The sequence below is a fragment of the Mauremys mutica genome, chromosome 2, assembly GCF_020497125.1.
Source record: "Mauremys mutica isolate MM-2020 ecotype Southern chromosome 2, ASM2049712v1, whole genome shotgun sequence".
NCBI lineage: Eukaryota > Metazoa > Chordata > Testudines > Geoemydidae > Mauremys > Mauremys mutica.
The window spans coordinates 81,890,146-81,905,230 of record NC_059073.1 but is presented as its reverse complement, the minus strand read 5'-3'; the positions used below and the strand labels follow the sequence as shown (position 1 = coordinate 81,905,230).

At 39.7% G+C, this 15,085-nt stretch overlaps 1 protein-coding gene across 9 annotated transcripts in view; it reads right to left on the bottom strand.

Moving 5' to 3' along the window:
• Positions 1-598: 598 nt before the first annotated feature.
• Positions 599-15,085, bottom strand: part of KCTD1 (potassium channel tetramerization domain containing 1) — a 145,851-nt gene continuing 131,364 nt past the window's right edge. For 7 of the 9 annotated variants that reach the window (XM_045004483.1, XM_045004485.1, XM_045004490.1 and 4 more), the window contains 3 exons: positions 13,373-13,517; positions 10,908-11,213; positions 615-6,856 (listed from right to left, as the gene is read on the bottom strand). In XM_045004483.1, the coding sequence (XP_044860418.1) occupies positions 6,698-6,856; positions 10,908-11,213; positions 13,373-13,517 (610 nt within the window). In that variant the 3' untranslated portion in view covers positions 615-6,697. Of the gene's footprint in view, positions 6,857-10,907; positions 11,214-13,372; positions 13,518-15,085 lie in introns of all 9 variants that reach the window. The other 2 variants (XM_045004481.1, XM_045004486.1) reach the window with 2 other exon arrangements.

The following is a 15,085-nucleotide window of genomic DNA, read 5'->3' as shown; positions in this document are numbered from 1 at the left end:
GCTTTTGTTTTGCTATCCATCATTGGAGGAGCTGGTATGAAGTAGATTACATTTAGGTTATCTTACATGCTTCCAGGATTTAGTAGATATTGCCTGATAAAGCTGCAAGTTTTATGGCTTTAACTTATATTTATCAGTAATGTATCAGAAGAGTACTTTTGGCAGTACTGTTATCGCTGAGCCAACCAGTAGAGTATTTGAAAGTTGCATTGGCTAAGGTTGTTAATATGGTACTCTTTTTAAGCTATACATCCAAACACAGTACTACTGTGAGAAAGATAAGCAGATACTGAAGGACCATGTTAATGTAGAAGTTTAATCCTCATCTTTTTTATTTTGCAATTTCAGATTTTGGATTTTTTTTAAGCTAAAAATCAAGCCATGCCTGGAACAAACATATCTATTAGCACCCATAGCTTTAAAAGACTCCTGTCATTGACAAAAATCAAAACTGAACTGTAATCCCTTTAAGCAGGTATATTTTCCTGGATTTTTTTTTCAGATGGCTAATATGAATTACCAGAACTCTTTCACTTATTATACAGCTTTTTTCCCCCCATGCCACCTTAGTTCTATGGAAGGGAATTGAAATATCATAAATAGAAGATTATAGATACTAATGAAAGAACTGGCCCCGAGGACAAAGATAGAGAACCAAACAGAGGTTATTTAAACATTTTGGTTTTTTGTTTTATAACTGGAACAAGAAAAAAATCCAAGTGAATATGCAAGATTAACACAGTAATTATTTTAAAAATTGAGACCGAAAGGCAGTGGCTATAAAGCATCTATGCCACATTTGAGCAAACCATAAAGTAATACATCATAGTATATCAACGTTCCCAAAATGGTTTTGTATTGCAAATGTAACTGTGAAGGAAACTGAAAGGACAGTGATGGCATGGTGGGTTAGTGCCAGGAACACCCGAGTGTGAATCCTGGCACTGCTACTGCTTTGCTTGCAGCTTCGCACAAATCATTGCTCCCTAATAATTCAGCTTTCCCATCTGTAAGATGAGCATGCTACCACTTACCTCCCTCACAGGCGCGGAGATGTTTAATTAAAGATTTGTACAATCTTCTGAGCAGGTTAAGTATTACTATGGAGTTACCCAAATACACCCAAGCAGAACAAATACAATACAGAGGAAAAGGCAAACAGATTCACAACCAATTTCACCATTTATCTGGCAATAACTGTATTCAATGCAAGACACCAAATACAAATCTGAAATATGTTATTTATTAGGAAATTGTAAGGATTAGTGAAACAGCTGCTACAGATCGAACTAGCATCCCATGTGCGGATTTGTATATCAAGTGTAATTTCTTCTGGATTAATCAATTGAAGCATCAAACATCAATTTATTTGATCCTCAGTAATCCATAAATTTGAATGTAATAGAATGGAAAATCAGAACAAATACAACTAACAGTACATTAAGCTAGAGTGTCAATGTAGACTTTATGTATAGATTAAAAAAAGGTTGACACCCAGATTCAGGTGCGTACTTAACATGTTGCATACCTATAAATTACAGGCTGCTTAATAGTGGTGACTAGGCAAGGTCAGGCATCCAATATTACATATTTTCCTCAGAAAAAAAAATACTGACAAGCTACATAGTAGAACAGAAACAGAAAGACGATTTGGTGTTATAGATGAACTCATTTATCAGTCCCAACTCAGAGTACAGAGACAAATCACATGGATCTTTCTTTCCTCCTCCACCATCCATCCAAGAAAGCTAATCAAAGCTGTGCTCTTAAATGCAATAGAGCTGACCAGTGTAGCTCTGCAAGTGCTCAGCATGACTTGCACGTACAGTTACGGGAGCTGGTCACTTCAGGGCAAATTTTTCATACTAATGGGGAAATAGGAGGCATTGTCAGGAATGCAATGTTTAAACTTTGCTGTGAGAGAAGGTGCGTTTCTCCTACTCTGATCTGATATTAAAATGTAAACTTGTTTTTTAAAAAAAGTTTAAATACAGGATTGTGGTCAACTGATCATTTTGGCCCAGATTCTGACCTCCTACCCCCATTACATAGCACCTTACTCCATGAAATAGTCTAATCAAATCCAAAAGAGATTAATTAAGGTGTAAACTGCTATTCAATGTGAGCAATGGGGAGCAGAATCTGGTTCTTAATAGCTAACTTCAGATTTTCTTTTGATAATTTCTCTTATTTCATGGACATATGGCACAATAACAATAATGTAGTAAACTGCAGGCCAAGAAAGTTATAAAAATATATATATTTACAGAAAACAAAAAGGTATCCAGAATCTCCCACTTTTGCAAAAGAAGAAGAGGGACAATTTCAAAGTGCTAATATTAACATTAAACACTGAAGTTAGTCATTGGCTAATATGAAAACATTGCTCTAGCTCAAGTTACAGCTATAAAATGTTGGGAGGAAACTTTTGTACTATCAATTCAACTATGTATCTTGCATCTGCATTGGAAGAAGGGTGGTGATTTGATTTCAACAGCGTCTATCTCAAATACAGAACATCTTATCCAACATACTCAGTTTATTTCTGGGGGCCTGAATAACCAGCTCAGTGAGGTAATAGCCAAAGACAACACAGAGACTTAATGCAAAGTATTGATTTTGGTGCTGGTGATCCCTGCAGCCCCTCAAGAAATAATAAACCATTCAAAGTGAAGTCTGAGAAAAATCAACTGGTCTAAAGGCCCTGAGGGTTTCTTGGTTTCATTTCCACTGTAAATAAACCGCAGGCAACAAGAATGCCTGCATTCAAATATCAGTTGTCCACTAGAAATGATTCATAATATAGAATTCCTCAGTAAAGAAGTGACAGATTCGAGTAAATTGTTTTATTTCTCTAAAAAATAAACATTGGTCAATAGAATTCCAAGTTCTCTTTTTTAAAAAATGTGGACTTTAAAGTGATAAGTCACTCATGGGAATGCAAAATTTTGTAATTAAAGTATGAATCAATTTGAAAAGGTCTATGGAAAATATTCAGGGTCCACGAACAAGTTATTTCTTTGTAAATTAAAAATCAGCTCATGTTTAGCATAATAATGGGAGCAAGAATAATTGAATGGCTTGGTCAACTTCTATACCTTCGGATGGTCCTCTGTAGCCAGTCAGGCTCCACTGACGTCCCTTCTGGCTTTTATTACATCTTCAGTCATAGGACTTTTCAGCCTATGGATTAACGTCACTGTGCAGCATGACCAACTTAGTCAAATGTCAGTGTGATACAGCCCTCCCTTCCTCCCCCACAAATTGCTTCCCAATTACTCATGCCCCTGCTAGCCAACAATTGAAAATACGAGCCTACTGACTAGTGCAGTTTAAGAGAGACAATTCAGCTTTCTCCTAGATTCATGGCAATGAATCTGGAAAAGAAACTGCAGAATGGAACCGGGCGAAACTCCTGTTATAAGAGGAGTGGGGAACAGAATTACCAAGTACTTTTTGATATGTAGCAATTCTACAAATGTGACTAAAATAGGAACTTAATTGTTTTCCCACCTGACCAAATGGGAGAGAGGATTGATTAGTTCAGTTTAGGGACTCATCAGATCTGGGATTTTCAAGAGTCACTATATATAAAGACTTGCATTACACAGTGTATATTAAGGTTGAATTTGGGAAAGAACTGTACTGGGTTTCAGAAGTGAAACCTTTGAGAGCTACTTGTAAAAATCCAGTGTTAACTTTTCAAAAAGCAACAATGCCGTCACAGTTCTTTGGAAGTCAGAGTTTTCCCTCCCCCTAAGTTTTATTTTAAGGAAGAGTGTGTCACATGGCATTTTCAGAGTACATGCACAGCAGTCCCTTTGATAGTTGCTTAATCAACCTGCCAGACATGTAGAGTTGGAAGCTGGCATTCATTGCAATTTCTTCACTCAGTATAGCTAAATAAAACACACACTGATGGCATAAAATACAGTTATACTAAAAAAAATAGATAAATAAACCTATTGTACATGTAAAAATTATTAGCCTCCAGAAATGAGCTGTCCTTATACTCGTCCTTTCTGTTTCTCTTACTGGATATGTCGCTCATGTGTCTACTGATCAGATTTTCTAAGCAACATTTTAAAGACACATTGTTACAAGCGTGACCTTTGTGTGCACAAAACTAATCTGTTTCCTCTCTAAAATCTATGTTTTGTTTATTCCTGCATCTCATTATTTTGTCTGTGACCTCTTACTCCATAACTACAACATAATTGTAGTGACATTTACATTCAGGGTCTCTGAATGATTTATGACTCAATTCTTAACGAATGAACATTCAGTGAAAGCATATCTGGCCATTCAGGGATTTGGAAAGAGCAGGAAGTTATCTCTGGCTTCAGGGAGCTGAACAGGTATGTTGTACAAAGAGCCACAAAACTTCCATCGGAACAAAACCCAGAAACTTGAAAACATAGTAACAAAAATTTTTTGTAGTAGAATTTAAGATAAAGTGAATTCTTTTGCTGCCTGTTTCCCATCCACCCCAATGATCTCTGTGCTTACACAGACCAGAGGACAGGCAGGTGCACTGTAATAAGCCAGAGGCCCCAGTAGCAACACTACACTCACACAGCCTGGCAGAGAGTTTCCATAACGTATATTCAAGTTTTTCAGATTCAGTCTCAACCGTTTCAGACTACTTTGCACTAATACAAATATCAATCCCTGGGATGTTTCCTACCTCTGTGCAAACTAACAACTAACTTTTTGGGGGGTGGGAGGGAGAAGAACAAGCAATTTATTTATTTTGTAAGAGGAGTACTTACTATTCATCGAAAACAAGCATTTAAAAATGATACAGCTATTTCAAGCTTTTCATAAGTGTATACCTACAGATCAGCAGGAAACTAAAACCTTATAACTGTCTACCCAACTTAGATTTCTGGAGTTCCTCTCCCACACTGCTCCACCCCTCCAGTTCCATGACCTGCTCATTTCAAATCACAATGGGATGCATTGCCAAGAAGATATTAAATATCCCTCCCGCTCCTAAATGTTAATAAAAAACAGAAAAAATGGTTTACTTTTTTCAGTTATCAGAACTATATTAAAAACCTTGTTACATGGAGTATTTACTTTTCACAATGTTTTTTAAATAAATAGCAAGGTCTCACTGAAATGAATGGAATGCCTGCACCATTGATTCAATAGGATTTTCCATAGTAATATACAGTCATATAGTGTAATATTGCATAAAGACATACTTTGGATGAAAGATAATGTGGTTGCTGGTGCGTCTTATGTGATAAAATCATCAACCCATGAACAGTTTGTGCAGTAGTGTCATTTACGCGTTATGTTTACTTTGCAAAGTCTAATTGACATCAACTGGGCACGTGCACAATTGATTTCAATGAAATGTTGCACAATAAGAATAACTTGCAAGATAACTGTGTACAAAGTTACTGCCTAGTAATAAGAATAATAAGGTTGATGGTGTAGCCAAAGGGTCTCACTTCTAGGCAGAAGCTTATTAGCCCTAAACAAGGGAAATTAACAACATTAAAAACAAACATTCTGACTTACAGTCATCAAGGTAATTCAGAGTTACAGCTGCCAACTCCATGTTTAAAAAGGAATGATGTGACTATTATTAGTTATAGGTTTCAGAACATTTACCTGGCATTATTTTCATGACTGAGTTCTCTGGGCCAAACTTTTATTATTATTATTAAGTTTGACCAGTACTGAAAATGGTCCCGTCACAATAGCCTCTTTTCAAACTCAAAGCTTAAAAAACTAGTGTTGAATGTAAACCAGCAATGTAGGGTGCCCCAGGCAGGTTTTCCAATATAGGCCAATGAGAGCATCTATTTCCTGTAACTCACTCTACCATGCCTGGGGATTGCAGCTTGCTTACTGTATGCAAGATAACTTACTATTCTGCAACCTAATAGGACTAGAGGAAGCGTAACAGAGTGAGCTACTGACTGATTATTTTAGTTCAATTTCTTTTGCTTTTGTTGGTTTAATCCACACCTTCATTATTTTAAACAGAGTTTATTGTATCCAATACATTATAAAATTAAAAAAATTGTAGGAAAGCAGCAGATTCAAACTAGAGCAACTCTACTGTAAAGTGTTAATTCTGGTCCCATTGCAAAAAAACCAAAAAACTCAACTCATTTAAAACCAAAAAAAGTAACTTTTCACATGTGTGAGGGCAGACAAAAGTGTGTGACATCTGTACAGACTATGTTTAAAATCTCAGTCAACTAGCTTTCACTGCAATGAATGGATGTTTCCTGAAGTCCTCCTGCCTGGTTACCTCTAAAAAGACACCAACATAACCCCCCAAATGCAAAGAAACTTGAATCAAGACGTACACATGGGACAGTGGATGGATCTCTGGTAATGGAAAATGTATAGGAGTACTTTGTCTCCCCCCGATGGTAATGGCTTGTTTACCGTTAAGTGGGCCTAAAGAAGGCCTAGGACACTTAATGGCTATCACAGCACCAACCTTACCTACCCATTTTCCCCCCCTTCCTTTGTTTGCATTTCCTATCTTTTGACATATAATTACACCTTGAGGTTATTATTATTACTATTCCAAATGCTCCCATATGAATTCAGGTGTGGTCTCTATATTTCATACAAAGGCGTCTTTATTCAATTTTAGTTCCAGGACTTGTTTGGTGTCCAAACTGCACATGTAACGTCCCTTTTTTGCATAAAGAAACATGTCCATTTAGTCCAGAGGCTCTTGCTTTATTCGAATGACGGAGGGTGCACGAGATGTCCTTCTGAGTTCTCGCCTCAGTACGTATTCACTGAATTGGGAAGAGTCCACCCCTCCTCCACATGAGCCAACAATCTCAAATCCTCTTTGCTGCAACCTCTCAAGTACCTGCAAAGAGAGTAAATAAAGGTAAAAATAAACAACAACAAAACCAAGACTGCTACTACTGGTGAAGGATGATCAACTTGCAGTAGCCAAACTGTGACCACCTGTAAACTGTGATCCAGGTGAAGAACAAATAATGCACAGCTTTGCTAACAGACTTTGCTAGAATGTCTTAATTAGATTTCCTTTAAATACCATTGCATTTCCCCCCCCCATTTTCTAATGCATTTTTTAAAAAAAGAGAGGCTACTTACCTTCCAGTAACTCGAGTTCTTCAATTTGTTTTGTCCCTATGGGTGCTCCACCATAGAACGTGCGCATGCCCATGCACTATCAACCAGAGATTTGAATCGACAGTGTCCGCGGGTCTGCACCTGAGCACCTATGCGTCCTTGTGCTTCAGAGTGAAGATACATAGGGAGGAGTGAACCCACTGCTGCTACAGTTCCTTCTCAACTACAGAGTTGGAGACTCTGCAGCTGAAGGGAAGGAGGGCAGGAGGTGAAGCACGACCTCCGGAGCTGAACACCCCTTGGGAAGCCAATAGTACTGAGAGAACCTTCATGAAGACCCATGGGGCCATGGAGAATTAGAAGGGAAGGACATGGTATTGATAGTGTTCTAAGCTGACAATGTAATGTAGAAAACATTTTTGGGAAGGGTGCATAGCAATGTGAAAATACGTCTTGAATGTCAAGGGTAGTAAACCATCCCCCCAGATTCAAGGATGGGATTATGATAGCCAGAGTCACCATTCTCAAGCGCTGCAAAAGAAAGTAGGCGATTAGTGGGCTTTGGAAATGAGGGCTTGTTACTGTTCCCTCTTGTCTTGTGGCAAGTGATCAATAAAATGAGTAAATTTTGAATAGTTGTTGAAGTCATATTTTGGCATCAGGGTGTGACAATTTGTTACTCAAAACTGAAGAGCAGCGGACAAGTGACTCTTCCTGCTGAGGAGGTCTAGGCATTAAGCCTCTTTGTCAGAGGGTGTTAATCTTGAGTGAGTTTGGCGGTTTTTCTTGTTGACTGCATCCACCACAAGGAACCTGAGGGGGTGAGGGAAGAAATACTCCAGCCCTTTCACTCATACATAATATTTTTGTCTGTCCATTTGAAGGTATGTGCAAGAGTGGCAGGGATCTGCCATAATTTACAGGCTAGAAACAAGAGCGCCTTATTAACAGGCAGAACTCTCTTACTTGGGGGTCGGGGAGGGGGACACATGGAATGTCCAGAGAGGGCTGAGATATTGTACCTCCTCTGAGGAGATTTGAAGAGATTCTGCAGGTGGCTTCATTAGGTCCTGGAATACCGTAAAATTGTCTGCATAGGAGGGTGTTGGTGGTAGCAGCATCACCGCACCATTGGGGAGGAGGATTTGTGCGAGGAAGTGTCTCCTCTTCTGCAGGTAGCTCCTGAATGTCCTCCAATATTGAGGAGAAATGTGGTACCAGGGACTGTCACTGCCATGCCAATGGTTGTTGCAGCACCTGTGGGAAGCCCAAACACGGCTTTTTCTGGGCAGGAACCCTATAGAATTGGTGCCCTTAAAAGGTCCAGGGATTCCAATAAGGTGGATAAGGGGAGAGTCCCCAGGGATATTCGTGTTCAAAAAGCCCAGAGTGCCTTCTGGGCTCTGGTGATTTCTTGCTAGGGTACACTTCAAGCAGCGTAGGATGGTAAGTTAAGGAAGAGCCCTGCCCAGACATTTCAGAGTCTGAGGCAGCATCCCATGTCCAGAACTGGAGCTTTTGGTGTTGTTGCCGGAGACAGTGCTGGGGGCTATGAAGGCACTGGAAGATGGGTGAGTACTGGGAGCCCAACTCCTAGCGCAAGATGAAAGGAGGAAATAACTGGCGGACATATCGATATCAGCAGGTAACTTCTCTCAGTGCCCCTTAAGAGGTAAGGAATCCAGTTCCTCTGAGATAAGCAGATCCTTCTGCAAGAAGAACCGCTAGGGTGCCAGAGGCCTCTGGCAATGGACAGTTGGAACTGGGAGTGGCACCGAAACTCTAGCTGGGGACGAGAAGTGGGGGCTGTTGACGTCGGTGATGAAGTGGCCACCGAAATGTTCTCTACGCTCCAAGTGCACGCCACCCAAAGTTAATGGTATTGGAGAGGGAGCAGAGGCTTGAAAGGGCTCTATATGACTTCTTGGAGGGCTTTAGTACCAGTGCCTCAGATTATCCTGAGTCTTTGGATTTAGAGGAGTCCCGATGTCCAGATAGTGCTGGGGAAGGTGCTTATCAGAACTGTCTGCTGGCAGGCTAATCTGAACAGGACCTCTGCTGAGGTGGTACCAAGGCCTCGGTGCCAATGTCTGTTCGAGCCTTGGAGGTACTCATTATGGGACATGAGGTCTCCCTGGGATCCATTCTAAGGAAGTGAACTACCCTTTTTTCTGGAGGTTCTCTCAGAAGAAAGGCTCTCTTCTTAGAATGCTTCATTTCTGAAACAACCTCATCCACTTCTGAAGTACTGGGGGGAGGGGAGGAAGGACTCAGACCTCACAGACCTTAAGGAGTGTGCCCTGAGGAGAAGCTTCAATCTTGCCTCCCTTTCTTTGTGAAACATGCTTTTAATCCCTGTGCATCTTTGCACTTGGATGGGATGGGAGAGTCTTTGGGACACAAAAGACTGCTAGAAAGCTTGTCAGTCTGATTAATTCTATTATAGGTCTCGCAGGATTTGAATCCTGGAGCCACTGGCATACCTCAGAAGTTAAGCGAATGAGAAATGCCAAGGAACCTGGGGTGGAGGTGGTCACAAACACACACAAATTTGTGCAAAATTTAAAAAGGAAAGCAAATATTGAAGCAAAAACAAAACAAATACTGAGTAAATAAAACAACAGAAATAGCTTCCAGGAAGCAGTGGACACCTCAGTTGTTCCGTCTCAAGTGGTTGGCATTTGGGAAGGAACTGGAATGGTGGTGGGTCTGCTCCTCCCTACATACCATTGTTCCAAAGCACAAGATTGTGTAGTGTGCAGGCGCAGACCCATAGAACACTGCTGATTCAAATCTCTGGTTGAGAGAGCAGGGGCGTGCGCACATCTTACAGCGGAGCATCTATAGGGACAGATACTTGAAGAAGAGGAAGAAGATTTACTTCAGAAAAATTATTCCTAATCTGTCTTTAGCTGGACTGACCTCATCTGACATGGTCACTGAGTGTTACATAGATAGCATAGTGATGGGTGAATGGGAGAGGAAAATTTGTAGGCCTAATTTAGAACTTTTTGCAGATACAAAGTATCTGTGTCTAAAGCATTGCATGGGTGCATCTAAATAAAATAACAACAAAGGTATTGATGAAAATTCCAGAACTGAAAGGTACTTTACCTCCAAACACTTGTTGAATATGGTGCAGTTGTTAAAAGAAGAAAATTCCTTACTGTCACCAATCCAGGGGATGAGGGAGATAACACTGCAACTGACTAGTTTATTACAAACTTCCTCTAGATCTGCTAAAATTCATCTCCCAGGGTTCCGCAGCCATTTCATGACAGATATATTTTACACCAAGGCTACTCACTTTATGTACTATTGCTTCTCATTATTTCATAATAAAATGGAAGAAATATCCAAAGAAGAACAAGAAGAAATCAGCATGTTTCCATGGACCGTGAAATAAATATGCTCATTTTCTCAGAAGCAGACACATGTCCTCATTTCTTCACAGAGCACGAAGAAAGAATAGATCTCACATCCAACACAAAGCATATATGGCAACACAACACATGCACCAGGGTGATCCTGATCAAACACAAAAGACTTGACTAACACTGGAGAAGTTGCATAGTTTTCAAAGTAATTTGTTTCAGCAATGTTTGTTCTTTTGCAAGGATGTTTGGAAAAGATACATGTGAAATAATTTGAGGAAGTCAGCCCTAACCTGTGGAACTAAACTTATTCTCACTAGCCACCTCAAAGTCTCCAATTGCTTTTGCCCACTGAAACCTTCTAGAGTTAAGGTAAAGAGAGTCAGTCCATTGGCACAAAATCAATCATTGGTCTACTTTTAAAATGATGCACTCATGACTTCATACCTGAACTGAGTTGAGGTGACAATATCCATTCAATGGAAACCTGATGACATGGGTGGAGTCGTGATTCCAGCCAGCATTGACGGAATTACACATCACGTCGCCAATTTCTGGAAAAACTTCTTCTATCAAAGATTTATCGCCACTCAGTGTAATCCTCTCTCCAAGATCTGGGGCAACACGCACCACCAAGCACTCATAGGACCTTGAAAAACGGCTAGTCTCCCGATCCTGTTTCCACCTTTCCATTTCACCTAGCATGGGCTGGAGCTGAAAATACTTTGCCTCTTCATATAGCAAACTGTAGTCCTGAAAGATATATATTTTACTGTGCACAACTAAATAAGATGCATTGTGAATATACAGTAACTGCTTATGTGTACGGTTATTCTGGCAAAGAGGCTAGGATAGCCTGAGAGTTGAAACCCCTTCCGCACGTTTCATAATTACTACATACACAGTTAAGGAACAAGCAAAAACGGTCTCTTAAAATCTACTGACTGAAATAATACCTAGAAAAAAACTTTTTACCTTCATTTTTTTCTGAAGTGTGTATTATGGACCACATCAGATTGTCACAGTCCACCTTTCTCTAAATTTTTATCCCCATAGTGATGTCATAAAATGACGACCTCATTGAACAGATGGAACAGAACTAAATCAGGATTCAGAAAATCCATCATTAGGATCCATCATGTCTTACAGCAATACTAGCAGGCACAGTAACAGGTATAAGCATGTAAATGAGGATGACGGCAATGTTTTTAAAAGTAAAATAATTCCGATATTTACATAATGATTTGCATATATTACTGCATTTTAAAAATTAAGTATTTTGAATATATCCCTTTTTGTCTACAGTATTGTTTCTGCTATGTTGCCTCAAACACAATAGAAAATGCATTCTGAACCATAGCAAGTATAGAAATTATTTAGAACTGATGCTCTTAAGTTTACTTGCTTCCAAATTTTACATTTCTATTTTGTTGTAGCTATTTTTTTTTTTTTTTTTAGTTTAACGCATGTATTTGGGGAAAAAAGTGTCTGTATGAAGAAAACCAATGTGAGAATCAGGGAAGATAGAGGAATGTAATGACAACAAAGGAGCGGTAGTAACAAGGTCAATATTGCACTGAAATTGAGCAATAGACTTAATGCTTAATAGGCACGTGATAAATGGATAATTGTCCAGCTGCGTTTATAATTAAATGAGAGTCATCAACTAACCCGAGCATCTGTCCTGAAGAGGGAGAGGTATTCGTTTTAAACATGTGTCTTTGTAGAAGACTCAAAATGTGACTGGAAGGGACCTTCTGAACACCACAGTGAATCTGCTGTCAAGAGCTTTTTTTTTTTTTTTTTTAATTTTCAGCAGAGTTATAATATAATTATGTATTAAACTACTCTGCAAGAGTGAACTATTAATGTTATGAAGAAGGCAGCCTTTAGACATCTATGTTACTTAGGTGGGTCTATACTAGTCATGAATAAAAAAGGATAAGTGTGTTGATACCAGAGATTATTCAAAATGTTGCTGCAATACAGCTCTTAAACTGAAACTAATGTTCATTTCACCAGTCAGGCAAATTAATTTTCCTGCTACATAGACAATTATGGCCAGATTTTCCAAAGAGCTCAATATATTACATGCTTTTAAAGATGAACAAAAGGTTACAGAATATTCTAAACTGCTTTCCATGTCACCTTTCCTATCCCATCCTAATGTCATGCATCCTTATGTAAGCTAATGGCGGCACACACTGCATACTCAGATGTACATTCACAGGGAGAAAGGATGAAAAAGATCCCTTCTGAGCCAATCTATGGCCTCCAGCTTGCATTTCACTGACAACCCTCCCCGCACACAGGCAGTTCTAAGATTTTCACAATTTTCATTAAAAGCGCGCTCTCTCTCTCTCAAAAAGCTTAGTCCAGATAAATATCTGGCTTAGATAATGAGGTTGCAAGAACTCACCCTTGATTTCTCAGCTAAGACACTAAGAACTAGTCACATGTGTGTCTCTCAGGGGTTAAGGGAAAATGAAACTCTGCAGTTCACCCATTATACACATTTTAACGTTATTTACTTTTGGCTGTCAGGACTCACACATCACTCTTCCAGTGTCAGCCTGTGATCACAGGACGGAGTCCTTTTAATTGAAGGAGAAGAAGGAGAATTGATAGGGAACCCTCTGCAGAGGTCATACAGTTTAATGCATAAGCATGCATACTATGCTACGGTCAGGAAGGCAAAATTTAGCATTAATACCATTCAAGAAAAGGCCAACAGATGTCAATTTAGTGAGACAAAGCTTATTTCTGCTAAGTGACTAAAAGCATCGTCAAATGCTCCAAAACCCACTCCTGCCTCGTAGACTATTTTAATTACACTCCCAAATTATCTCCTCTGAGGAGGCGAGACATTTGCAGAATAATTTCAAACACACGCAAGTCACTTAAAATCTCACCTTGAAATCATCAGGAATTAGGAGTTTTGATGTTCGTAGAAAATTCAAGATATATCTGAACATTTGCCCATCTCTGTCAATGAAATAGTGCTGCTTGAGACTGTCCAAAACAATGGGCTCTGTGCCATCAAAAAGCCTTCCAATTCTGGAGAGGAAAAGAGGCAAACACCAAGGTCAAATTACAAACCACATTTTAGCCATTAACCACCAACAGCTACTCACCTTGTTACCGAATAAGTAGCCCTGCTACAGAAGAGAAGGGCACCCAACAGCCTGATTTTGCACCCTTTCACACTGAGTTTTCTGCATTCACATGAACAGTTCAATGGCTTCAATGTAGTAGCTCTTTCACCTCAGGAGGATTATTTTTGCACGTAACTACTACTCAGTGTAAAGGCTGCAGATTCTGGCCTTTAAGGAATGTTACTGCTTACCAGGGAGAACTACATAACAGAAATGGAAACTTCAAGACACTTCTGTTAAACTATGTAAAATTAAATACATTATAAAAATAGTAGGTGAGGTGAGATTTCATAGTAGAAATTTAATGTGATTGTAGTAGGTGTCTATTAGCTCTTTCTAAAGTTATGGGCACTTTTGTCCACCTTTAAGCACATGAGATTTGGGAGAGGGAGGGTGTTATCTTTCTGCAACATTAACCTTTACGTCTGAAATTTTCTAGCGTGACCAGACAGCAAATGTGAAAAATTGGGATGGGGGTGGGAGGTAATAGGAACCTATTTAAAAAAAAAAAAGACCCAAAAATCAGGACTGTCCCTATAAAATCGGGGCATCTGTCCACCCTATCTAGGTTTGGTGTCTTAAGATTTTGGGGGGGGGGGTGGAAGGTGTGTAAAGTTTGAGCTAAATCCCTCATGCTGTTTTTGATTTTTTTTCAAAAAGAAAGAGAGAGTGAGTGCACATGTCCATACATTTAATCATTAAAACTCACCTAAGGGCACTTTTGTGAACAGGGCTGTATCAAATATTGCATAAGTCTGAAATATCACATGGACAGTTTTCAAGGAGGAGGTCGTGGCTTTGCTTGATTTGGGATCCCACAATTTTAGAGCCTTGTTGCAATTTGCTATACTGTATTATGCAAATTCTACCTTTTCATTTTCTTAACTGTCATACCAGGGGATGACGCCAATTGAAACAATATTAGTTTCTAATCAGTATAGTTAAATTGGAACAAAAACTCTGTACATCTGGCCAAAATCTCCTTTTCCAATTGGAACATACCACAATGTAAACTACAGAGACTGTTTTCATACTAAAATAGTAATAGAGGGAACAACCCCCGCCCCAACTATTAGAACTCAAATAACTTCCGTTGTTGCATGCAGTGTTGTTTTAGATGTGTTCGTTCCTGGATATTAGAAAGACAAGGTGGGTGAGGTAGTATCTTTAACTGGACTAACGCCTGCTGGTCCAATAAAGAAAAGGTCTGCATAAGCTCAAAAGTGCATGTCTTCCCCAACAGAAGTTGGTCCAATAAAAGATATTTCCTCATTCACCTTGTTTCTCTAGATCACGGGTGGGCAAACTTTTTGGCCTGAGGGCCGCACCGGGTTTTGTAAATTATATGGAGGGCTGGTTGGGGAGGAGGGTCGTGGCTCGGCCCCCACCTCCCATCTGCCCCCCCCATCCAACCCTCCCGTTCCCTGAACCTCCCCCCCCCCAGACCCCCGCCCCATCCACACACCCCTT